The 25,070-nt window shown below is 38.1% G+C and overlaps 1 protein-coding gene across 1 annotated transcript in view; it reads right to left on the reverse strand.

The window, feature by feature from the left end:
• The window catches only part of LOC126279012 (T-complex protein 1 subunit alpha), an 81,323-nt gene extending 62,600 nt beyond the window's left edge, over positions 1-18,723 (reverse strand). Inside the window, exons 1-3 of the mRNA XM_049979399.1 lie at positions 18,426-18,723; positions 15,917-16,002; positions 8,352-8,480 (exon numbers count right to left, since the gene is read on the reverse strand). Of these exons, the coding sequence (XP_049835356.1) occupies positions 8,352-8,480; positions 15,917-16,002; positions 18,426-18,498 (288 nt within the window). The 5' untranslated portion in view covers positions 18,499-18,723. The remainder of the gene's footprint in view (positions 1-8,351; positions 8,481-15,916; positions 16,003-18,425) is intronic.
• Between the last annotated feature and the right edge of the window lie 6,347 nt (positions 18,724-25,070).

Below are 25,070 nucleotides of genomic sequence, written 5' to 3' on the forward strand. Positions count from 1 at the left end.
ATTGTACCCTATAAATACTTAAATGATGTGACAAGATACCCAAAGCTTTCTACTAATTTCAAAATATATATTATCTGGTTCCTTCTGTTATGCTCATTATCTTGCATTCATTTGTGTTCAGAGAGCTAACTTTTAGTATGCTAAGTGGAAACACAAAGTACTTCTGCACTTTTCTGCGAGCAACAGTATCATAAGCAAATAGAATGGTTATGACCCTGTATGATGACAAAATTATCTTTAATCACGAACATTAGTTGTCCTTTAACATTTTCTGCATCACACATGATACATTGCTTTCTTCCCCATGTAACATTCAATTTCTGTATAACGAACTGGTTTCTACCACCCAAAAATTCTTCAAGCCAACAGCAAGAAATCTATTTGTTCACCTACATCTTTTATTTGCAAAGCATTGTGTATGGGAGGAAATGCAAGAACAGTGCTTTTCATGAATGGGTTCCTGTCAATCCATGCCGAGTTCTCATGAAAAACTTTTAGCCCTCCAGTAATGTAAATGTCTGAGCTTTGAATATTGTTTAGGGTCCTGCAACAGACTAATATTTAGAATAATAACATGTCATTCTGTGCATTCATTCGTTTACCCTTTCTTTAATCACAAATGACTTGCACTTTTCTCCCCAATCACCAGAGCTGTTGGCAATAAGAGACCCTTGATGTTGCTATTTTCCATATTTTTTAGCACTGATATTGATTCAAGTCTTCACACATGGGCACCTGATGATTGTGCCATATCTTATATCTTACTCATCTGTTTTCACTTCATTCATGAAATCTTATTACGTTTTCAACTTTTTCCCTTTTTACAGTTAGATACTGAACATAAAACGAAACAAACAACTAGAATTCTGAAATAAGTGAAGCTACAGGGTTATTTATAACATTCTTTTTCAATTTTTTCCAGCTTTGCTATTACATTTCATCAGACAACCTGGGACACAATAGCCCATATATGCGATGAGGTATAGATTGTTTGAATTTGGCCTTAAGTAAAATTCTCTGCACAGAATTTCTAGAAATATCCTGTACACGAGAGAGCCTACAAGTAGACTTTTTAGGGCTCTGGACAACTTTAAGCTTAGTTAATATGGTCACTAAGGATGAAACCAAATAGGATACTGCCAATATTTCCACCTTCTGGAAAAACATCACTTGCAAAGGTTCTAAAGGAGTGGTGAGGTCCCATTGCTTATGCTTGTCATCTAGTAGACAATTTTGCCATCAGTGCTTTGTCGTATTTTTGATGAAGCAATGCTATCTCTCATGAAGACAGAATGAAAAGCTCAAAAATTATTTTAAAAAATTACTGGACATGTCACTTGAACTGGGAAAATTGATAGCTGTCACACATGCTCGGGAGTCATTTGCACAAAGGATATTCCTACAGATCTTTGGTCACATTCTTGGGGGCCTACTTTCATCAAGGATGACATGCTGAGGGACAGGTTTTAGGAGCTTTTCACCAGATTTCTGTTTCGGTGAAAAATCAATCTGAGCTGAATGCCTGCCAGGCAAGAAATTAGCTCTTGCATCCGTAATTTGGGGAAAGTTCATGGAAAACTGTATTTGTTCTTATGGCCCTGGAGAAAACATAACCACAGACAAGCAACTGTTACCCAGCATAACAACAAGCACATTCAGTCCTTTCATGTCCAACAGTGCCTCAAATTCTGGATTGCTGCTGATGTAGTAACAATACATATGTAACACTTTCCCATACCTCGGAAAATAGAACATGCATAGAGAGAAGCAACCACTCAGAGTGTCATTCCACTTATTATGGAGCCTTTTCTAACTCGAGGAAGAAATGTGATAACCGGCAACTTCGCATCTTCTTGCTCAAAAGCTCAATGAAAAAAAAAACTTCATTAGTCAGCACAATGAACAATCTATTATGAAATCCTTTATGAGATAACCAAACCAAATGCTGAAATACACTCCACCACTGTCCTGTCTCAAGCTGGCAACACACACTTCACCGTGACTGTATATCAAGGTAAATAGAACGTCATCCTTCCGAATACATGGCATGCCCAAGTAGCAATAAAGAAGAAAAGGAGAAACCTAAAACCATAATATTCTACAGTGCAAAAAAATTTGGGGTGGACATGGATCATCAAATTAGCTGTAAGTATGCTACAAAGGTTGCATGTAGGAGATGGCCCATGCACTTTTCTGCACCATCTCTAAGATGGCAACAGTAAATGCATTTATCATCTACAAAACACAATGAACAAGAAAATGGAACGGAAGAAGGTCACAATTCAGCTGGCAAATGAACTCAAGGAAACAGAAAGAGCAAGAAGCAGAAAAACAAACAAAACACTGAAAAAGTGCCAAATCAGCCTCTGCAAAAGCAACATGACCAGCAATAACTGTACCAAGTGCCACAAAGCCAGGTGTAAAAATGTGGATATAAAACAGAGATCACCTATCCTAAGTAGAGTCCAAAGACTTGAGCAAAAACTACAAAAAGCCACACATGGAACACATACAGGGTGGTCAGAAACAGCCTCAAAAGCTTGTAAGTGTATTGCAGCTTAGACTCTGCTGAGACATAATTGTTAATAAAAAAACCTGATACTTTGCAGTTTCCTAATTAGGACTGAAGCTAGCTAACAGGCCATTGCAGATGCAAATTGAAGTGACTCACCACAGATGGTGTCACCAAATGTGTTCTTTGCTCAGTTTCCTAAAACCGAAACAGAGAGCAATACAAAAATTGGACATGGGATGGTGGTAAGGAGTGAATCCAAGTCAAAGGCTGAGCAATCTCATGTGCTATCATCTACACTATGGAAACACCTGACATATCTGGTGAGCTGCTTGAATCTGTGCACACAATGGCCTAACTGACTTCAATGCTAATGAATTCAAAAACAGTGCAATGTATCAAATTTTTTCTTTAACAGTTATTTCTCAGCACAATCTACTGTGCAACATGCTTACAAGTGCTGTTTTTGGCCACCTTGTATACTAAATGTGTCTAGAAGGTTCTAGAAATCGTTATTTTAAAGTCTTCAGTAGAGGAAACTTTGGCACAAGCAATGATAAACCAGCAATGTAAGTAATTTATTAATTATCAAGGTAAATAATTACTGCTGTACCACACTAAACGGCAGGGATTAGCAAATAAAATTACACCTTTCAGCTCTTATCAATGTGTTAGAAACTCTGTTATTCTAGTGTTGATGTCTGTGTTTCTTATGTGTTGTACCCAGTTTGAACACCGTACTCACTCCGGAAGAGACACACAGTAAGTTTGAATCCACTCACAGACATTACATAGGGCCAGAACTTCTTAGGATTTGTTGATAGATCATTCACTAGGATCTGATTGGTAATGCTTCACACGTAGCCCTCACTGTGGACTCTAATCTCATTAGATTTTTCAGTTTTTCCGCTTTATCCATTTTGTATTAAAAGTGCAACCATCCATTCTTAAAATATAATTCAATGGTACCAATAAATGAGGAGTCTTGGCACACTTTATTAACTTACTTGCTATGCAAGTACCTCCGGTGTTATTTATATTTGTTTGAGCTTTAACCTGAAACTCTTGCTATGTTTGCCGTAATCGAACTAGATGTCCTCAGTTTGTCTGAAGTGGGATATTGGTGGCTATCAGTACTACCAAAAACAGTATCTCTAGAACAGCATCTTCGTCACAAATACATACTTAGCAACAGCTCGATGATAAAATACAACACTCACCCACAACATGAACATTTTCTGCAGGTTGTCATTTTTTGAGCAACAGCAGGGTTTATACGTGGACAAGGGAAAAAATTCCCGGATCTCCCGCTTAAAAATATGTTTTCTCCCAGGTAAAAATACACTTTTTCCATGTTAAGTGACAGTATATGTTCCGTCGGAACTGTAACTCTTATCAATCCTTTCTATGGATATGGTTTTGTAGAGCAGCATAGAATTTCTCAGCACTTTAGAAAATAAAACTCAAGGGGAACACGTTTTGGATATATCTTTGATAAGCAGCAACATGTACGCTGAAAATTTTCGTATTACGTTAGTATAAATTCGAATTCCACCAACAGGAAAAGATAATGGTTTAAGTTACTATACATAGTGTTCCTACAAGAAAAGCAAAGCTTTCGCATATAATATTTGTCTCTAAGATTAATAAGCTATAAGAGAAGCTAAGCTCTCACATATAATGTTGATCTGTTTAGCGCATGTTACACATACATCATACAAATACGCCAGTAAAATTTTTAATGCTGACGTAAACCTCTCATCTTGTGGGCTCAAAATTCTTCTAAATGGCTCGTCATCAAAGAGTTCATTTTTAAATGAGAGCAAACGCTCTGTGATTTAAGAAATTCATCGTACTTTCTCGCACATAGTTCATCTTGCATAAAAGAAAATCTACTTTGAAAGTAACGCTTTTCAAACCACAATTCACAATATTTTCCTGCGACCTGTTAGAAATAGATTCATTTCAGCAGTTGCCAGAGAGCGCCACAAAATAGGCGTCACTGCGCTTGCGCAGCTAAGGTGACGCAGGAAGCCAGTATGTTGGTACGTGTAAAACACTAAAAGATCTTGCTTACATTATGCCATAAAAGAAACATGACTTCAGAGGATACTCCATGAGCACCTGAATTTCGTGAACCATACTAAAATGCATAGTTCGCCTTAAAGCGTACATTCCTGTGTTCAGACTCCCAAAGACGTACCCCTCGACCTAATATTAAGCTTTTCAGTATGGTTTTCGGGACGTAAATTTTCTTGGAGTACCAGTACTGTATTATCTCATGTTTGGTTCTTTATTATGGCGTAATGCGATACATGCTGGAAGATAGAAACGAGCACTTGAAATACAGCGAACAGTTGAAACTAGCCAATAGTGTGGAATTAAACACTTCGTTTCAAATAAATTTACTGCCTCAGCAGGAAAGCTTAATACAGGCCAAATTTCTTTAACAAACCGAGGAAAATAACTTTATTGTTCTGCAAGGCGATTAATTCTTGCCTATCAGAAATGTGGAAATAAAAGCCTGAAACCAGTAACATTTTACACTTCCGTAATTATGTGAATGTATTTTAATTCACTTGATAGCTCCCCAGCCACAGAAATTCGTCTTGTTTTCTTTTGACGTGAGAGAAGTAAATGAAGAGGAAATAGAAAAATCACTAAATGTAAAAACGGGTCACATGGAGACTACACACCGCCCCACTATAATTCAGACTGCTCTGTGCACATCAAAAATTAAAAAAGTACTTTTCCAAAATAAGTTCATTTTGTAGGGCACATCCTTCTGAAGAGTGATACATAAAACATATATCTTCGTGGAAATGTAAGACATGTTATTCGGTCTTTGCCAAAGTGCAGTGCCACGCCTCTTCAAACATCATGTCACTGTACTGAGCTCGTGGAACTCAAAACTTGTATATTTTGCAATGCATGCCATCAAACTATTTCAGGACAGTGGAAATAAAATGTCCTGTAGAGCCTTTCCCGCTCCCAGTAGGCCGGTTTCACATCCTTCCCCCTCTAAAAAATAAACGCAATTAATACTGTTGTTGTCGTCGTCATTGTCGTTGTCTTCAGTCCTGAGACTGGTTTGTTGCAGCTCTCCATGCTACTCTATCCTGTGCAAGCCTTTTCATCTCCCAGTACCTACTGCAGCCCACATCCTTCTGAATCTGCTTAGTGTATTCATCTCTGTCTCCCTCTACGATTTTTACCCTCCACGCTGCCCTCTAGTACTAAATTGGTGATCGCTTGATGCCTCAGAACATGTCCTACCAACCAATCCCTTCTTCTAATCAAGTTGTGCCACAAGCTCCTCTTCTCCCCAATTCTATTCAATACCTCATTAGCTATGTGACCTACCCATCTAAACTTCAGCATTCTTCTGTAGCACCACATTTCGAAAGCTCCTATTCTCTTCTTGCCCAAACTATTTATCGTCCATGTTTCACTTCCATACATGGCTACGCTCCACACAAATACTTCCAGAAATGACTTCCTGATGCTTAAACCTATACTCGATGTTAAAAAAATTTTCTTCTTCAGAAACGCTTTCCTTGCCATTGCCCTTCTACATTTTATAACCTCTCTACTTCGACCATCAGTTATTTTGCTCCCCAAATAGCAGAACTCCTTTACTACTTTAACTGTCTGATTTCCTTATCTAATTCCCGCAGATAGGATTATTTGTAACCGGGAGAACAAGAACTCTTCAGGAAATCTGGACTTTTCTGGCCTATTATCTAACAGCTTGCTCTTCTGTGTGACAAAATTAAATATAGGATACCTAAAACCAGTAAAGACAAGAGAGAGGCAAGACAGTACACATTTCCTTCAATTCTTACTTCCTAGCGATTTTTCTCTCTAATCTTGTTGCAGCTTTACATGGCACGCTTTCCTTTCTGCGAAAGAACTATTACCTCACCATAGTTCGTCAAACGTTTTGCTACAAGAAAAATCGAAATGTCTTCATCTAATACTGAAAAAGATGTTAATATAAGTAGTATTCAAGACTGGTGTGGTTTCTCGATCCGATTGCTTCTATTTTGTCACTGTGTAAGAAAAAAACAAAATAGGCCTTTCCAATATTGCAGCAATTGTAACACATAAAATAAGCGAGACCGTTTTGGAAATGATCACTTTTATAATACGACAATAATTCACGAAGTACCAATACGAAATACCTATTTGGCCTACTACAATCAAAAAGCTATGTTAGGAAAGTTTCACATTTCATTCATACGCTCCTATTTCTCTTGAACAAGACCGAATAGTAGTAGAACGAAATTTTTGTATGAACTTTAAATCGTCATATTCTTCCATAATTTGTGTGATGCCCCCGTTTCTTCTCTTCCTCGTTCTAGCAAACAATCTTGACATCACTAATTCTGTAACTACTCCTACCACTGTCAAAACTCATTCTCCGGTTAACTTTACTAACCCTGTCACAATCACCAGTTTAGTTACCCAGCGATTATTCTCCGGTTGGTCGTTATTACGCCTTCATATAATGCGTTTTCCGCGCTACTCCCAGAATGGAACTTAAGCAGCTGCTAACCGGGGACTACAACTGGCCTTGTCTAGTGTAGCAATCTGGCCAAAAATTTTCGTCAGACTGTCACTTTCTTCGATACACCGAGAAGATAATACATAATCTTTCTTACCTTTTATTCCTGTTAGTTTTTTATTTCCACTCTGGTACTCTGAATCTAAGGATTTCACTAGTAATTATAACAACAATGAACATTTGCAAACCGAATCAACCACATAAACAAGCAGCAGTTGGCATTCACCGGTTCGGCCTTATTCCGCTCAGCTCATACAGCCCAGTCCCATTTTGTTTGCAGGAAATTTCATTTCTAGATGTGACAACGATTCCCCTAGCGGAGACATCTCATACACTATGCACGCATTCAAAAATCAACTTAAAATGTGTTCAAAAATGTCCAAAAACCTTGGGCGCGGCAGTAAAATTTTTCCAGGTACCCTATGTGGGTGGTTGCTGCTACTGCTCCTTACACAGCCAACAGCCATATTTCTGTAGCCAAAAGCAGGAGAAACTATTGCTCCTACGGGACTCAAATGCGCATGCGCATAAGCCCGCTCATTAGAGGCAATTCGTTGTTATGAAGCATTGCATAGTCTTCCTAAAGACTCTGACACACTTTGTTGTTGGCAGACACTTGTATGTGCACTGTGTTATTTTATATGGTGCATTTCCTTTGCAATTTAAGTTTTATTTTCGTTTTTTTCTCTCGTTCATGTTTTAGTACCGCAGTATTATTCTGCAATAGCAGGATACAACAATATCCTTTGTTAGAGTATCGGTTCTTACCAGTCAAAATTACAAAAATTTAACTGAAAACTAAAACAACAAAAAATTCCAGGGTTTTTCCCGGTTTTCTCCCAGATGAAAAATTTCCCGGATCTCCCGGGTCGTATACACCCTGAACAGTACGAGACCACACCAGCCCTTTTGTCTTTGAGGCTGACACAGGTAAACATCTGCTGCTGAGAATTTTAATTCACTTGGGGTTTATTCTTTATATTAAAAAAATGCTTTAGGGAAGTCACAGGAAATACACAATGATAAATAAAATTACTAAGAAAACCATAGGCATACACTATTGGACACACACACCCCGAGTCATTTTGTATTTGCAGTTCACAACAGTGGCCATTCTCATTACTAATATCAACTTGCATTTTCAACTAATTATATAGATTCAATGGCTGAAGAAAAGAGCAACTTCATAACAATGTGTTTGAAACAAGTAGAAGTCTGCACGTTTTCATAAACGTGCAAAAGCATGTAAATACTGGAAAAACAGGAACTTACCACAGACGTCGTACCATCTCCCACTTCGTCATCTTGCAGCTGTGCAAGTTCCACTAGCACTCGTGCTGCAGGATGTTCCACTTCAAGCAGACGTAATATTGTTGCACCATCATTTGTAACAGTGACGTCCTATCAACAAACATTTCTAATGATGTAGACGTTATAAAAATATATCTTCTGCACACTTCTAATAAATAACAGAATCATAAATGTTAAACAAATGAAGTTTAAAATCCCACAGTTATGCTTTACACACTGGGGAAAGATGTGGAATGTAAAGCACTCCCATTATAAATTTCTTCTTTCCAGCATTTTACTTAATATTCAGAAATGAAATGTCCACTGTCCACCACAAAGTTTTTCCAATTTGATCCACATTTTCATTTATCTTCTTTTTTAAGATGTAACATAGGGATTTAGACATGGAGAATTTCTTGTTATATTATAGTGGACAACAGATGATATGAAAATCATAGTACCAGTCTGTGATTATAATAGCACTAATTCAACATAAACATCTATACTCTGCAAACCACTGAAGTGCATGGTACGGGGTGTGTCCCACTGTGCCAGTTATTAGAATTTTTTGCTCATTCTGTTCACATACTGTGTTCAAGACAGATGATTCCCTGTGTACTGTAATTTACTTAAACGCGTCCTCACAATCCCTGCTGAGTGATAAAGGGGGCATTTTAGTGTATTCTTGGAGTCATAATCTACAACAGACTCTTGAAACTTCGGAAGAATTTTGCTTAAGGGAGCTAACGCCTGCCTTCAAGAGGGCGCCAGTTCCGTTTCTTCAGCATCTCTGTAACGCAATCCCACAGATCAAACAAGCCTGTTTGCATTTGTGCTGCCCTTCTCTGTATACATTCAACACACTCTGTTAAGTCCTATTTGGTATGGGTCCCACACACTAAGGCAATATTATAGGACAGGTTGCACATGTGATTTGTAAGGAATCTCCTATGTTGACTGATTGCATTTCCTCAGTATTCTATGAACATAGCATAGTCTGCCATATGCATTAGCTGTGACTAAACTAATATCATATCCCTACAAAATGTTCCACGCAGATATTTGTGCGAGTTGACCGATTTCAAGTGACTCACTGATATAGTCATAAGTTGCTATTGTTTTTGAGATTATATATATATGATGATGTAAATAAAGTAGAAAATAGAAAAATAGAAAGAAACTTCCACATGGGAAAAATATATTAAAAACAAAGATTCCAAGACTTACCAAGCGGGAAAGCGCTGGCAGACAGGCACATGAACAAAACACACACACAGAATTACTATCTTTCGCAACCGATGGTTGCTTCTTCAGGAAGGAGAGGGAAAGACGAAAGGATGTGGGGTTTAATCACTATCACTCCTTCCTGAAGAAGCAACCATCGGTTGCGAAAGCTAGTAATTCTGTGTGTGTGTGTGTGTGTGTGTTGTTCATGTGCCTGTCTGCCAGCGCTTTCCCGCTTGGTAAGTCTTTATATATATATATATATATATATATATATATATATATATATATATATATATATATATATATATATATATATATAGAGAGAGAGAGAGAGAGAGAGAGAGAGAGAAGCACGAGCACAGTTCTACATTTTTTAACATTTACAGCAAGTTGCCAATCTTTGTACCACTGAGTTCTGGTGAAGATCTGATTGAACATTTAGGCAGCTTCTTTCACACAGTACTTCACTGTAGATAACTGTGTGTGCAAGAAGTCTGAAGTTACCATTAATATTGTCCCCAACATGAATATCAAGGGTTCTAACACACTTCCTGGGGATACACCAAAAGTTAGGTCTAATCTTCTAATGATTCTCCATCTTTGAGAATTCACTGCTACCTTCCTATCAAAATCCTCAATCCAGTCACAAATTTTGAATGATACCCCTATATGACCATAATTTGATAATAAGCATAGAAGAGGTACTGAATCAAATGCTTTTAGGAAATCTAGAAATACTTCTACCTGACTGCCTCGATATAAAGCTTCAATATGTCATGTGAGGAAAGTGCGAGCTGCAATTCACTTCCGTCTTTTTTGAAACCATAAACGTCATTGGGTTCAAGACACCTCATTATATTTGAGTTTAGAATGTTTTTTAAGAAGGAACCCCTCGAGTGCTAGGTCACTAAAGTATAATGACCTTTATGTCATCCAACACCCCACATATTGTCTACAATATTGGCTGATAACAGGAAGATGAGTGCGGGCTTTCAAAAAGAAAAATGAATGAAATGGTGTTGGTGGACCTCAACTACGTACCCTCAGACTCAGAGTTGAAATATTAAAAGTTTAGGCTGTTTCGTTGTCTAGGGGCTGGGATATGTAGTTGCCGCATAACAAGCCACTGTTGAGTCTACAGTATATGATAAGAATACACACACGAATCGAATGGTCGAAGGTTTCTATCACTCGGCAATTGTGAATTATGAAAGACATAAATTTATAAATGAAAGAATGCAATTAAATAAAATCTGCAGGTAATATCTTAAAGACTTTAAATGATGAATATGATAGAAGTACTGTTGAGAATGAGGTACATTTCTGCAAAACACTCATTGGTATCAATGGTCTAGTAATTAAATAAAATAAGTTAAATAACAGGAAAACGATAGATTGCTACAGCACGTAATTAGTTATGAACAACAGTACAGCTCGTGAGGTATTCACTTCTAAACGCACACTACCGTATTTACTTGAATCTAAACCACACTTTCCTGGTTTTTGTACTCCAAAAAAATCGCATGCGGCTTAGAATCGAGTGCAAAGTAAGCAGAAGTTCTGAAAAATGTTGGTAGGAGCCGCCACAACTAACTTCTGCATTGAATATATGTAGTGCTACACAGGCATGTTTTTCAGGCACAAAGCTAAATACTGGTGCCAAAACCTCTGTGTCAGTAAATAAATTAAAAGAAAAGGTAGAAGAATGTCAACATTATGCTACGTATTCTTTCATGTTTGCTACTATCTTATTTAAATCTTGTCTGCCTAATAAACTATGAAACTAGAGTGAGACAACAGTGAACATGTTAGAATATACATATCCTATAATGTTTATATTACTATTATTTTTATGCTGAATAGTGACACCGTCAGAAATGAAGCACAGCAATTTACTAGATTTTTAAATCTAAGATGACTAATTTCTGTGCAGAATGTAATTTACTAAAGAGGCGTCTGCAAAGATTTTCAAAGGGAGAAAATTTTTGCTAAACTCTCATTCAGAACATCATCTATCGTACGCAGTCTTATTTGGTTCTTGTTGATCATTATCAAAGAAAGCAGCAGTTTAAGTAACAACAAATAGTAGTCTCTTGCCATTGTTTCGCTTATGAAACAATTGCTCTTTTTTTTATTGTAAGCCGTAGTAACATGCACAAAAGTAAGCCATGCCGCAAGCAGCGACAGATCGTAAAACAATGCACGACACGTTAAAATAATGCAGTTTCAGCTTAGTGTGACGTAAGCACCCATAGCAAAGTGAACGGCATTGATCAGATCAAAGCAAAATAAGCAATCAATTCAAACCAGACAAAGCACATGAAAAAGGAAGGATACCCATACAAATAAGGACAGAGTGCCTGACACATTGCAATGGCTACTTGGTAAAGCTTAGCTGTTAAGCTTACGACTAACCAAACTATTGTAGTTGTATTTTCATCCATTCGACCTAAATTGTGTGTCATGTTACAATGGACCAACTCGATTTGGAGATGTGATCTAAAACGTCTCTCTTTCCCCTTGAATTTCAAGTCTCATTTTTGAGGTGCGGTTTAGATTCGAGTGTGGCTCAGATACGAGTAAATAAGGTACGTTTTCACTGTAGAAGCCACGAAAATCTCACAAGTGCGCAAGTCGGCACTCCAAAGTATATCTACCTGTCGCGACCAAGTCTCTGCCGCGACCGTGCGTCCGTCACATCCAGCACCCCCCCGTGTCCTGTGCCATACTCTCCAGAACTGCCCCATGTCCTCCCTGGAAACCTTGCTCCTCCCCAACCTCCATAGTCTCTCTTAGTAACGAGCACTGTGATTGTCTAGAGCAGTTCCTCCATGTCAACGTACACTCACAAACATAATGAAACACATTCGAGATACTGGAGTTACATTTAAATAACTTTAATTTAAATAAATATTCCTACAGCTGGACCATAAACATGGTCTAACACACATTATTAGATACATTAACAAATTAAATAAAAATATCAAAGAAACAGAACAAAAGGTAGGCCAGTAGCCTAATGTCTCTGTACTTTCTAAAACACAGTAAATATTTAACCAATTTCTTCATGACTAGTATATATCGGATATGAACAAAGACATAGATGAATAAATATATTTACAAGCATGCTGCTACAGTTTTTCGTGTCACTGTGGAGTACTTATTGCCTGACGCGATCAATAGTAATCGGCCACTTTGACCTCCTATAACTCAAGTACTATTTAAGTTACATGCCTGTAATTGATTACCAATTTAGGTTTACACTAATAACTTTCTAAAGACAGATCAACGAAATCGGAAGAACCGTTTAGATTTTGTAAATTCGTTGCAGGGCAGGGAGAAACAAATTCGATCTCCAGTGAAACGTAGTGAAGGATGAACATTTCCTAGAAGCAGGTATTAAACATAATAACTTACATGGAAGATCAATTGCAGCATTGTAAAAAAAAATTACAAATAGATTCACAACAAGTTCGCAGTGATATGACCATGTAGTGCATAAGAAAAGCTATGGATATTCAAGGACAGACAAGGTGCACTTTGAACAACTGGTGTTTGCAAGTTTCAAGGATGCTCGATAAAATTTATAGGATGTGCATGATGGTGACCTATTAAGTTATGCATATAAATGTGACATAGATTATAGTGATTTCAAAGGCAGCAGTGGATGGTTGCACAACTTCAAATAGTAATACAGAATTGGAAAACGTGAGACAGCGAAATTTCAAACAAAGCATCAAGCATATGAAATTGCTGAATTGGCCCAAAAACTTGTAAATGAGATAAATGTATCCCATCATACAGTAAGGAATTTGTTTTCAACTCCATCCAATTGGCATTTGATAAGAAAATGTATTTAAAAGGAATCCTCAAAATCAGAGGTACATAGAGAGCTGGGTCAAGATAACTAACGCCAATGCTTTTACGCATTCGTAACAACTGTTCCGACTGCTAACCTGGATGGTAAATTGGTTAGAAAGTTATTTATTGTGATGTGAGAAATTGGACATGCTCTGCACCCTATGATTCTTTCTCACGTGCGTGGGCTTGAGGGCAGTATAGAATGTCTATATCATAGCAAGCAAAAGTGGGGTAAATGGGCAAAAGAGAACTATAAGGTACAAACACTGCTTTTGGCCAATAGCTGGTCAAAATTACTTGCTTTTGATTGATTCCTGATCTGCTTATAAAAATATTACTCCTTTAGAACAAATAATACCTCCTAAAAATGTGACCTTACAATCCATATCACCTGGAACCACTGGACAAATCAGCCTCTGGGTGTCACGTACATAAAACATTATCACACTGTCTGCAGCTATGCATTGAAGGATAGTAGCTTTGCAATAAGCTCCATACATGCCATCACATTCCACTAGTTCTCATCACCCCATTACACCAATATGATTCTATATGCATTCTTTAATAGTGGATAACTAGTTGAATGTCCTGCATGGTTTGCAACTACAAAGGGGTTTGCTTTTAATCTTGATATGTGAACCTTTGGGATCACTGTGGCACACCATTTTTCATTCAGTGTTCCAGTTAATGGTTTGTTTTGAACATTTCTTGAATATCAACAACATTCAGTCTGTGACAAGTAATACATACATTCCATAGAAGGTTGATCTCTGCACCTTCCAGACATTCATTTTCTGTCGAGCTCCTGATGCACATGGCGAAAAATTAGCAGCTAATATTTTTCATGTCATAATTGTTAATGCAGCACTCCAATGGACCCTACTGAAGATTGAACTTGGGACCTTGCACTCAAGTGGGTCCTTTAAGATTTTACAACAAATCTATATACAGGATGTTGGATGGTAGTTTATTTGATCACTTTTATCACTATGACTTTCTTCCCACTACAAGGCATGGATTTTCATATGATGAATGTACAACACATAGTAGTTAACAGGGGTGTTACATCAGCTGCAAATTCTGTGCAGAATGTGATAGGTATTCTCTTGGGCCCTGGAGCTTCAATTTTAACGATTTCAGCTGTTTCTCAATGCTACTGAGACTGACTTATTTCACTCATATTTTCACTGGTACGAGGATTGAATTGGAGCTCTTCTACTGAGTTTTCCTTTGCAAACGAACATTTGAAAATAGAGTAAAGCATTTCTGCTTTTGCTCCGCTACCCTCAATTTCACTTTATCTCATCCACAAGTGACTGGACACTGACTTTTATACCACTAACAGCTTTTACATGTGACCTGGATTTCTTTGGGTTATGTGAACAACCCTTTCTCAAAATCCTGCTAATTTCACAAATTACTCTTGATAGCAAACCTGTTCCAGTCACCATCTCTGTATGTATGAGCCTAGGCTCCGTTTTTCATGTATCATGAAGTAGTCTGCTTCTTTAGAAGTTTCTTTACAGTGACTGTACCACAGAGTCCTACCACTCTACTAGGTACATATGTAACAAGTGCATGATTTTTTTAGCCACTGTTCCACTTCATGCTGCTGTATGCTATGTAATTCTCAACACAAAATCATTTAACACCCAGCATAAAAAATATGTAACACCTGTTACATCAAATTATCATATGTTCATTAAATACCACATGTTTAAACTAACTTCCCTAAAAATGCAATATCCTGCTATTTTAAATTACAAAGTTATAGAAACTTTTCTCATTTAAGTAATAGGTGTTACAATCTTTTTACAAGTATCCTTCATTCCCTCACATTCACAATAACTGTAATAACATTCCCAACAATCTTCCTTAACTTCCTGCTGCAGCAAAATCAGCGTTGTTACAGGTAATTTGAGTAAAGGGCAGACAAAATTATGATGTCAAATGTACTGTTACATATTTCACTGAAGCTTGACGGAAACAAAATATTTACAGAAATAAAAATATTACATATTTTTAGGAACAAAGCTTATTTGAAGTAAATACAGTGTTTAGGCTGTTTATGAATACCATTTGCAGTTTTAAAAAAAATCACTCATTACATACACTAAGTTGGAATACCATGTACGAGTATATATAGGCCTGTACTGATTCATATTATTTTATGTTGTGTCAACTTAATTCTAGGTACTTGTAAAATATAATTCTAAGCCAGACATTTTATTAATTAATTACACTGTTTATCATTTATATGTATGGTTTGTTGGCACCCAAAAACCCCCAATTTTCCACAGTCACTTTAGTTACAATATTTATTGTTAGGAACTGAAATGATTTTGAAATGGGCAATGTATGTTTCACCCACTGAAGACATTTCCTCCCAAACCTTTTGAAAGCAACTGCATATATGGGCAACTTTATTAAGCAAAGGTCTCCTTTTATCAAGTACGTACCCCTATGTCATCCACCAGCATCTTGTCCAAACCGACTGGTCCCAGGGAACTCTTTACAATGTTCGCAATTGAACAAGCAGCCATAACTGAAAAAAGTGTTAACCACAAGAAGTTGTTAATTTATAGTCATAATTTCTTGCAACAGAAAAGTATTATCAATATTAGTAACTTATGCTCTATGTATGATTTTTCTATAAAAGTGTCCCAAAAACTAACTGCACCAAATGAATAAAGGCTAGTGGCATCATATACAAATAGTACCTACTAATTGGCACCTACAAAAGTTATTAATATTGAGGAGACAAAATATCTAAACAATCTAAAATTAGCACTACCCAAGCAAGCAGTAGGCTATATAAAATTAGTAACTCAACAGTATGTGGAAGGGTGTAAATTTCCATGTGACATCCTTCAAACAACCAATGATATCACAAAAACCTCCATATTCAATTTATTGTCAATCTGTAACTTCTTATAAGAACTCTAAAAGATCTATAGCACTGAACTTCTCTCACTGAATAGCTATTCTGCTGCAAAAACAGTCTTGTTTTCACAAATGTTTTACACATTTGTATTCTTTAGACTATTACATTCAAGTGAGTTTTTAGTAGCATAATCCAGTAGCGCTTCTGGAGCCAACACACTTCATATGACGCATTTTCACATCAGATCAAACCAAAAGGCCTGTAGTTTTTTTGTCAAGTGCTTGCCGGTAGTAATCTATATGTCTACCAATGCAACACTAATAAATACAAAAAAGATTTTCGTAGACTAAGTTTTTACCTACAATACTCAAGATAATGATGATGACTGGAGCTAATGGGCATTCAACGGCTTGGTCACAGGTGCCCTTATACTTATCAAAACAAACGAATGTGGCTGAAACCTCCAAAATTGTTCCATACTCATACAAGATAAGATGTTTTAACAAAGAATAACACAAAAAATTGCTCTGAGAACTACGAGACTTAACTTCTGAGGTCATCAGTCCCCTAGAACTTAGAACTAATTAAACCTAACAAACCTAAGGACATCACAAATCCACGCCCGAGGGAGGATTCGAACCAGCGACCGTAGCGAAAGAATAACACAATTAAAGGACTCTTGTCAACCAGTAACACAGAAGTACCCTACGAGTTGAGCATTCTGACTGCAAATAAGTGTCAATGTTGTTCAACTATTGTAGTTAAAGAAAACTTTAACAGAAATAAATGTGCAATGTCAACATTACTAACACATAGGCTACATCAGAAAAAAAGGAAAAAATTACACCAAAATTAAAGGAATACTGTAATGAAATGAGAACTAGCAACAAATGCCCTATCTAGAATTCTTACCGAGGTGGAAAACATGCACACTTCATTTTGTGTATGGTGAGGACATTACAGATATGATCATCAAGGTCCATAGCTTCATGCGGGAAGAAGTGTGTCACAAATCATGAAAGTCTCGTTGTTGAAATTTCAAGGGGAGCTGTTGCAAGAGTCAAGCAAAACATTTAATGTCATGAAATAACATAAGATTATCAAATGTCATTCTTCCTACACACCATTCGCAATTTGAAATATTTTCCAACTGGCAATGGAATATGAAAAACAAATAATGACAGTGGTACACAAGGCAGGTACTCTTAACCATATAATGTAGCTATGGTGGTCTGAAGAATAAAAATGTGTATATATTAACAGTTTAGCTTGTTATTTAGTGACATGATTTTTTTTTTTCCTACTACTACTTATGGCCAATTCCAGTATTACATTACAAATGACAACTGAACATAGTGAACTATCAAGATTTCATTTCTAGGTTTTATATGTCTCTTGACTTAAGTTTTTTTAACATACGCAAAACCTCTCTTGAACGAGCTCCAGATAATTAAGAGGTGCTGCATAATAATTACAAGAGACTAGCGATAGGAGTGAACTGGAGTCCACCAGACTGTACTAGAAGTGCGAGTATGTGTATACCTTTAAAAAGATACTGATATTTCAATACACGATGAACTCTACGAAAATATAAGAACATTGGAAACTTATCAATACTCTTTAATGTTGCCGGAGCGGGCAATAAATTAATCCCGCAGAGACCACCACAACGCAATCTACCTATAGATGGCACTTATTGCAAACCGCTCCCAATGAAAGTCTTTCTTCAACGGTCTCCCATTACTGTTTTTCCTGGGAGTAAAGTGCTAACAACTGCGACAGCTATCCTGTGTGGCTTTAAATTGCCCAACTCGTTTACGCAATGTAGATTTTATACTGATCTGCAGACTAGCGAAATAGATGTAAACTGAACTGTCGGGTTTTTACCACTAAAGTAATCTAACAAATATCCAAACACTTGATTGCCAAGGTGAGCCGATTCTCAAAGGTACAAAAGTTCTCTTAATAAACACTGTTTGTCCCAATTTACTATAACGTAACCACAAACATAACCTTAAAAGGACGACAAAGCATGTGCTCCATTTGCACACGCCCAGATGACAATTTAAATTAACACCATTTACCATTTTGAGTTCTCACGGGATTGCCAGACGCTCGGTGTCCCGCAACAGACAACGGGGGCGCAATGCTAGACATTTCTTCTCTTTTTCGTTTCGTTTTGATATATAAACACTAGTTTCAAAACTACGACAAAACACCTAAGCCATTCAGAGACATTCGGTGACATAAACCATAGATCACTCCAGAGATGTACAAACTACAAATAATAGCTACCGAATCCATAGCTGTAACTAGAGAGATTAGGTAACAAATTAACGTGCTTCTAACCGATTGTATAAAGACTTTAACCGTAGATTAAGACAGAAAATTATCTCAGATCAAACTTAACCTGGAAATCTGCGTTGTATAAACGTTAATCCCAGATCATATCGCCGTGGCTGCCCTGCAGCCAGGCGACTAGAATGAGTTTTTGTGTTCTCGTAAACATAACTCATTTTAGATTAAAATAAGATTTAGTTTTGTATTGATTACGTGGTAAATATGTGTATTAGTGTGCTTTTTAAGCGTACCAGTAAATGTTTCATTTTTCTATGCGTAATAGCCGAAAGTAGCATAAAGTTTAAGTTGTTATTTCAGAAATTTTGCACTGTTGGTTTTATTTACATACAGTTGCGTAGACCGAATTTGTGGAATCAAATTTTAGTGTATATTTGTAATTTAATAAACTATTACGTCTATCATGAGTGAAAAGTGCCATAGAATATTTAGGTGGGGGCTTTGGTGTGACGGGTGCTGAAGTTTTTTCCATTAGGATGACTGTAGTGGCATGGCAGTAGGGGAAGTAAATGAGACTCATCAGTGGTTTTGTATGGTATGTAGTAGATATAGGAAGACACTAGAACAGGAGGGGAAAATTGCCGCACTTCAGTCTTAGTTAGACAAAGCCAGGGAAGATCTTGTCAGGTCAAGGAGGGAGAAGGGTAAAGAGAGGTGGGAAGTGGCAACAAACAACAGGAGGAACAGGCCTAGAACTTAGTCTGACAGCTTCGTGGTGAATGTGGAAAATAGATTCGACCTGTTGCTTCAGTTAGAAACTGGTGAGCCTCGAGCAGTTGCAGGTGTAGACAAGCCACAACAAACTTTCAACAGCAAATTGAAATGTAAGAATGTAGGGAAATCAGTAAAAAGAAAGAAAGTGTTGTTGTTAGGTAGTTCTCACAGAAGAGGTGTTGGCCAACTTTTGCAGGTTGAAATAGGATCAGAAAATCGGGTCACCAATTTTTTTAAACCTAGTGCTGGTCTGGAGTAGGTGACAAGAGGATTTAGGATCACTTTGCAAAGATTTCGCTAAGGAAGAAACAGTGGTTATAGTGGGTGATCCAGGTAATAGTACTGAGAGAGATCCTGGGAACAGTATAGAGTGTGACCTGGGAAAGATTGCATCAGCATCAAAGCTCACTAAAGTTTGTATCTGTTCTTGGGCACCATGACCGACCTCATTGGAACTCTTCTGTCAGGAGAGTTAATTTGGAGTTGGAACAGCTGCTTATGTAGGGTGCAGGGTCACCCACTGGTGTGGTTCCTGTTGATTCTCTCAATAGGTGGGATTATACTTGGTATGACCTTCACCTCAACATATTTTAACTATATACGACGGTAGTATCTGTTTCAGAAAAAACAAAGAAAGCTACATGGTCATTAACGGTAATTGTTCTTTCTGGAACAGACACTACCGTCGTATATAGTTAAAATATGGCTTCCCAGCCATTGACCTACTTGTGTGAACGCACACGCTATGCCCGAACTCGTATGGGACTTGGTAGGTTCATCTGCCACGAGTAATGAGTATGATGAGCAAACATCTATTAGGCGCACTACGAATGTAGTGGTGTGGACATGTTGGGAAAGTGGGTCTCAATGGAATGTGCAAGGAATAATAAGTCCCTGCAGGCGCACTCTGCTCTCTGCACTTGGTGGCTCAGATGGATTGAGCGTCTGCCATGTAAGCAGGAGGTCCCAGGCTCGAGTGCCGGTCGGGGCACACATTTTGAACATGTCCCCAATGAAGTACATCAACGCCAATTGGCAAATAGGGTGTCCATTTAATTATCATTTCAATTATGAGAACATTACCGCGCCATTCCATTAAAATCATATCGTACTATACCCTCTCCGTTTTCCGAGCGTTCTGGAACAATGTTGGGCAAAATGCTGTGTGCAGCAACCCTATGCAATGTGAACTACATTCTTTCCTTTCGCTTATTTTACAATTTGAGTATTCAGATGTGTCCACTGAGGACGACGGCGAAGAGATCCAGCAAGTTCCCGCACGTTTCGTAAAGGGTGAATCCATTCTTGGAATTAAACAACAAATCATTTAAGCTAAGGTTTCGTTAGGAAAAAAGATGAAAGTAAGGCTTGGAGACTATCTGATGAAACCAAGCAAAAGAAACCGGCCACTGACTCCAATGTGCATGTTGCTGTTAACGTTAAGATTTTACGCCCCAGGAACCTTTCAGTTAGTGGCTCGTTGCCTATTTAAAGTAGACACAGCACCAGCTCACAGAGTTGCCCACAAGCTATCGACCTGCATTGCCTCATTCAAAAATGAATTTATCAAAATGCCAATGGATGAAAATGACGTCAGGAACACCCAGCGTGATTTTTATCAGATAGCGCGTTTCCCTGGCGTTTTAAGCGCTATTGGTTACACTCATGTTGTTGTTGTTGTAGTCTTCAGTCCTGAGACTGGTTTGATGCAGCTCTCCATGCTACTCTATCCTGTGCAAACCTCTTCATCTCCCAGTACCCACTGCAACCCACATCCTTCTGAATCTGCGTAGTGTAGTCATCTCTTGGTCTCCCTCTACGATTTTTACCCTCCACTCTGCCCTCCAATACTAAATTGGTGATCCCTTGATGCCTCAGAACATGTCCTACCCACCGATCCCTTCTTCTGGTCAAGTTATACCACAAACTTCTCTTCTCCCCAATTCTATTCAATACTTCCCCATTAGTTATGTGATCTACACATCTAATCTTCAGCATTCTTCTGTAGCACCACATTTCGAAAGCTTCTATTCTCTTCTTGTCCAAACTATTTATCGTCCATGTTTCACTTCCATACATGGCTACACTCCATACAAATACTTTCAGAAATGTCTTCCTAACACTTAAATCTATACTCGATGTTAACAAATTCTCTTCTTCAGAAACGCTTTCCTTTCCACTGCCAGTCTACATTTTACATCCTCTTTGCTTCGACCATCATCAGCTATTTTGCTCCCCAAATAGCAAAACTCCTTTACTACTTTAAGTGTCTCATTTCCTAAGCTAATACCCTCAGCATCACCCGATTTATTTCGACTACATTCCATTATCCCCGTTTTGCTTTTGTTAATGTTCATCTTATATCCTCCTTTCAAGACACTGTCTATTCCGTTCAACTGCTCTTCCAAGTCCTTTGCTGTCTCTGACAGAATTACGATGTCATCGGCGAACCTCAAAGTTTTTATTTCTTCTCCATGGATTTTAATACCTACTCCGAACTTTTCTTTTGTTTCCTTCACTGCTTGCTCAATATACAGATTGAATAACATCGGGGAGAGGCTACAACCCTGTCTCACCCCCTTCCCAACCACTGCTTCCCTTTCATGTCCCTCGACTCTTATAACTGCCATCTGGTTTCTGTACAAATTGTAAATACACTCATATCCTCATCAAATCGCGACAATGCTGAGATATTTAGAAATCGCCATGGATGGTTTACTTTAAATATGAAAGTGATCTCAGATGGTAAGCTCCAATGATTAAATATCGTAGCTAGACGGCCATGATCTGCCCGTGACAGCAATATTTTCGGAAACTCACGTGTAGATGCTCAGTTGGAAACAGGAGAAATTCCGGAAGGCATACTTCAGGGAGACAGTGGCTACCTATGTTGCAGGTATTTGTTGACACTGGTGCTTCGTGAAGAAACGTTGGCTGAGCCGATCTATAACCATATCTACAAGAAAACAAGATCAACAGTTGAGAGAATGTTTGGGGTAGCAAAAAAATGATTTCGCTATTTGAGTTTGGGACTCAGAGTGAAAGCAAATCGTGTAGCAGTTACACTTGCAGCACTTATCTTGCACAATACGGCAGTTATGTTGATGAAAGAAACAAAGCCAAACAGATAATTGCAGCATCCAAGAAGAAATCATGGGAAGACTTTGGAAACAGGTTGAAGACTATGGGTCAAGCTGCTGGAAAACCATTGTGGAGTGTGATTAGCAATCTTCGAAAGGGAGGTAAGAAGGAAATGACAAGTATTTTGGACAGGTCAGGAAAACTGCTGGTGAATCCTGTGGATGCCTTGGGCAGATGGAGGGAATATTTTGAAGAGTTGCTCAATGTAGGTGAAAATACGATCAGCAATGTTTCAGATTTCGAGGTAGAATGGGACAGGAATGATGATTGAAATAGGATCATATTTGGGGAAGTGGAGAAAATGGTCAGTCGATTGCAGTGCAATAAAGCAGCTGGGGTGGAAGAAATTAAGTCGGAACTCATCAAATACACTGGAATGCAGGTCTTAAATGGCTACACAGGATAATTGAAATGGCCTCGGAGTTGGGACAGGTTCCATCAGACTGGACAAAAGCAGTAATCACACCAATCTTTAAACATGGAAACAGAAAAGATTGTATCAACTACAGAGGTATCTCTTTAATCAGCGTTGTGGGTAAAATCTTCTCTGGTATTGTTAAAAGGAAAGTGCGAGTATTAGTTGAAGACCAATTGGATGAAAATCAGTGTGGGTTTAGGCCTCTTAGAGGTTGTCAGAATCAGATCTTTAGCTTACGGCAAATAAAGGAGAAGTGTCATGAGTGGAACAGGGAATTGTATCTATGCTTTATAGATCTAGAAAAGGCATATGACCGGGTTCATAGGAGGAAGTTATTGTATGTTCTACAAGATTATGGAATAGGAGACAAACTTTTGCAAGCAATTAAAGGTCTTTACATGGGTAGTCAGGCAGCAGGTAGAGTTGACGGTAAATTGAGTTCATGGTTCAGAGTAGTTTCAGGGGTAAGACAAGGCTGCAACCTGTCTCCAATGTTGTTCATATTATTTATGGATCATATGTTGAAAACAATAGACTTGCTGGGTGAGATTAAGACATGTGAACACAAAATAAGCAGTCTCGCATATGCGGATGACTTAGTTGTGATGGCAGATTTGATTGAAAGTTTGCAAAGTAATATTTCAGAGCTAGTTCAGAAATGTAAGAACTATGGTATGAAAATTAGCATCTCCAAAACGAAAGTAATGTCAGTGGGAAAGAAATATAAACGGATTGAGTGCCAAATAGGAGGAACAAAGAACAGGTGGACGGTTTCAAATACTTAGGATGCATATTCTCACAGGATGGCAACATAGTGAAAGAACTGGAAGCGAGGTGTAGCAAAGCTAATGCAGTGAGCGCTCAGCTACGATCTACTCTCTTCTGCAAGAAGGAAGTCAATACCAAGACTAAGTTATCTGTGTACCGCTCAATCTTTCGACCAACTTTGTTGTATGGGAGCGAAAGCTGGGTAGATTCAGGTTACCTTATCAACAAGATTGAGGTTACGGATATGAAAGTAGCTAGGATGATTGCAGGTACTAGTAGATAGGAACAATGGCAGGAGGGTGTCCACAATGAGGAAATCAAAGACAAACTGGGAATGAACTCTATAGATGTAGCAGTCAGGGCGAACAGGCTTAGATGGTGGGGTCATGTTACACGCATGGGAGAAGCGAGGTTACCCAAGAGACTCATGGGTTCAGCAGTAGAGGGTAGGAGGAGTCGGGGCAAACCAAGGAGAAGGTGCCTGGATTCGGTTAAGAATGATTTTGAAGTAATAGGTTTAACATCAGAAGAGGCACCAGTGTTAGCACTGAATAGGGGATCATGGAGGAATTTGATAAGGGGGCTTTGCTCCTGACTGAACGCTGAAAGGCATAATCAGTCTTAAATGATGATGATGACGATGATGAATATGGCAGTCAGCGCATCAGAGCAGGAACCTGAAATTGATGACAATGTATCCAGAATGAGATTTTCACTCTGCAACGGAGTGTGTGCTGATATGAAACTTCCTGGCAGATTAAAACTGTGTGTCGGACCGAGACTCGATCTGGGGACCTTTGCCTTTCGCAGGCAAGTGCTCTACCAAGTGAGCTACCCAAGTAAGGCTCACGTCCCGTCCTCACAGCTTCAGTTCTACCAGTACCTCGTCTACTACCTTCCAAACTTTTTGATGACAATGTATTTGCTGGAAAAGAGCGTATGCAGAAATTCCTTTACCTCCAGAACACGAACTTAACAGTGGTCATAATGCAGCGAGAGCAGCATCATTAATAATGTATTTATGCAAAAAGTTAAAAATTGGAATAAATTTACAAAGTGTCAGTTTGAAAGATTTCCTTTTCCTCTCCCTTAGTTCTAGTTACTTCTCTGTCTCCTAGTTACTGAATTCTGAATCACAACAACAACAAAACGAATAGTATTATAAACTACCTGTTACACAACAAGTTCGTCTCCAAACATAAAGCAGAGCGTATTAAAATGTATACAAAACACAGCATATAATTTCGGGATGAAAATCTAAAATATTGAATTTTTCTTTAGACTTGGGAGGAACTCTGTCTCTCCGATCTCGAGAAAATGGATCCTATGT

Source organism: Schistocerca gregaria, chromosome 1, assembly GCF_023897955.1.
Source record: "Schistocerca gregaria isolate iqSchGreg1 chromosome 1, iqSchGreg1.2, whole genome shotgun sequence".
NCBI classification, from domain to species: Eukaryota; Metazoa; Arthropoda; class Insecta; order Orthoptera; family Acrididae; genus Schistocerca; species Schistocerca gregaria.